Source organism: Montipora capricornis, chromosome 7, assembly GCF_036669925.1.
Source record: "Montipora capricornis isolate CH-2021 chromosome 7, ASM3666992v2, whole genome shotgun sequence".
Taxonomy (NCBI): domain Eukaryota; kingdom Metazoa; phylum Cnidaria; class Anthozoa; order Scleractinia; family Acroporidae; genus Montipora; species Montipora capricornis.
In genome coordinates, this window is record NC_090889.1 from 40,377,956 (window position 1) to 40,380,455 (window position 2,500).

The 2,500-nt window shown below is 41.2% G+C and overlaps 1 protein-coding gene across 1 annotated transcript in view; it reads right to left on the reverse strand.

Moving 5' to 3' along the window:
• LOC138055955 (uncharacterized) overlaps positions 1 to 2,409 on the reverse strand; it is a 3,201-nt gene extending 792 nt beyond the window's left edge. Inside the window, exon 1 of the mRNA XM_068901815.1 lies at positions 1 to 2,409. This exon is cut by the window's left edge and continues 792 nt beyond it. Within this exon, the coding sequence (XP_068757916.1) occupies positions 1 to 2,409 (2,409 nt within the window).
• Between the last annotated feature and the right edge of the window lie 91 nt (positions 2,410 to 2,500).

A 2,500-nucleotide genomic window follows, 5' to 3' on the forward strand; every position in this document is an offset into this window, starting at 1 on the left:
CAAAATGTCAAATAACAAGGGATTAAGAGAAGGTCCAATGTGCAGACAGTCATTTAAACTAGGCCCAAACACTTTAGATGAGGCATCGTATACAACTCTCACCTTAGTTGTATCTCTGTCAAGTCTCACTACTGTCCTGTGTGGAAGATAGTGGACATCTCCAGGCGGTGGTATTTGATCTTGTGGTACCATTTCAACCACACCACTGTGCAGTTGCTCTCTAATCACACCATCATACTGCTTCAGAATTTCTGGTTGGTTCTTGAGCTTCTTGATTGTTGTTGTCAGTCTACGCAATGCCACTGTATAATTGTCTGGTAACATGGGGTGATTATCCTTGAATGGTAACTTGACCTGGTATCTCTTTCCAGTAAATGTGATGTCATTTGAAAACTTGTCATAGACTGAAGTTTCATGTTCCTTAATGCCCAAAGTTTCTAAGTCCCAAAATTTCTGCAGATCATCCTTCATATCACTTATCTCTGTGGACTCTATCTTTAACACATGCGTGGAACTCAGATTCACAGTGCATGACCTTGTCAATGTTGAGCACATAGTTGGTCCTGATAAAACCCAACCTAAATTGGTTTCAAGGGCTACTGGTCCATAGGGATCTCCTTTAATGATGTTCCCAGTAAAGAACGACCAGTAATAATCTGCTCCTATCAGCACATCAACACTGACAGAATCACTTGTATCACATGCAAGACCCTGCAAGTAGGGGTAGCATTCCAACGTGGTTCGAGTCTGTTGATTGGACACTGGGCTGCAAATTACTTGTACAACATATGAGGTGATATACACATTCATTTCATCCAATGTTCTGACACACAATTGCACAACATCACATTCCTTCACAGAGGCTGAGTTATCTCCAAATGTTTTGATCAAAAGTGTCTCCTTACCAATGGTTGGTAGGTTCAATTGTTCACATGCCTTACTGGTTATGTATGATCTCTGGCTACAGGAATCAAATATCACATGGGCATTCAATCCAAGTTGTCGGTTATCTGGTCTGCAAACAAAGGCTTGGGCTACCAGTAACAACACAGAGTTGGCATTGTTGCTAACGTGCATTGCTGAAGTTCCAGCTTCTCTGCTCCTATCTTGAGATGATCCAGATCCATGTGGTGTTTCCTCGTCACGAACTACATTCCTGGATGTTGGAATGTTCCTTATTCTTTCACAAATGGTTACATGATGTCTACCTTCACAGTTAAAGCATTTTGCCTTTGACGGACAATTTGTTGAGATATGGCCACCCTTCAGGCACACAAAACACTTGCCATTTCGTCTCAGTATTGTTCTCCTAGCTTTCGGTTCAGTGATGGTCATGCAGTTAATGGATTTGTGATTCTTCTTGCAAAAAACACATTGTTGAGTAAATTCCTCACTGCCTGTATAAAGGGCAGAAGCAGAATGGGGTTGTTTGCTTCTTGCTCTGTACTGTTCAAACCTGGGTGTATTGGCATTTGCACCACTTGTTTTCATTGCAGTACATCTTTCCCTGGCTTCCAACTCAGTTTTCAGTGCACTCAACAAGGCATCAAGATTCCATGATTCCTCACTGCCAAACTTACGGCTTACAACCAATCGTAACTCTGAGGGGATTTTTTCCATCACGACTGGGACCAATAAATTCCCAAAGGACCGTGATTCAACTCCTAACGCATTCAAACCTCGAATGTTGATTTCAATCTTGTCAAACAATTCACGTAATTTCTTTGTTTCATGCACTGAATTGACAGATGGCAGTTTCAATAAGGCATCCATATAATTTGATATCAGCAACTGCGGTTTACCAAATCGGTCCTTAAGAATGTCAATGGCTACTTTATAATTGTCTGCGGTCAGAGGCAGTCCAGCAATTGCGGATTCAGCATTGCTTGTCACACAACTCTTCAGATAGGTGAATTTTTCAATGGCCGAGATGCCAGTATTTCCATCGACAGCAGATTGAAATGTGTCCCAGAAACCCTGCCATTCTTGATAATTTCCCGAAAATGATTTGAGTTCGAGTTTAGGTAGTTTCACTTTTGCGCTTTCGGTATTTCTGGTACTACTATTTTCCTGATTTGTCGCATGGGCCTGTTTGTGTTCGCCATGTTTCCCTTTCTCCAAACTCAAATCGATTTTCGCTAAAATACTGTAAACGTGCTCACAAAACTCACCAGAATCTTCTATTTCTTTCTCCAGTTCCTTTGGTTTGGTCAGCTCTAATATTGTTTCATCCAGCTTTTTTGTCGTTTCCAATTTTTCGATCAACAAGGCTTTCAGAGCCGTTAACTTTTCCCTGAACGACGTTAAATCTTCCACGTGTTCTGTCAAAATTTTCTCCACATTCCCCACTGTTTTGTACACAAAGGTCCTGTGTGCATCTCGTATTTTCCTGTTCTTGTCGATATTCATGACGCTTTATGTCCATAAACAACCTTTTTGAGTAGACTTCGCCTTTTTCCAATTCAAAAAATCCTTCGATGACGGCAACAGCTTTGTTGTT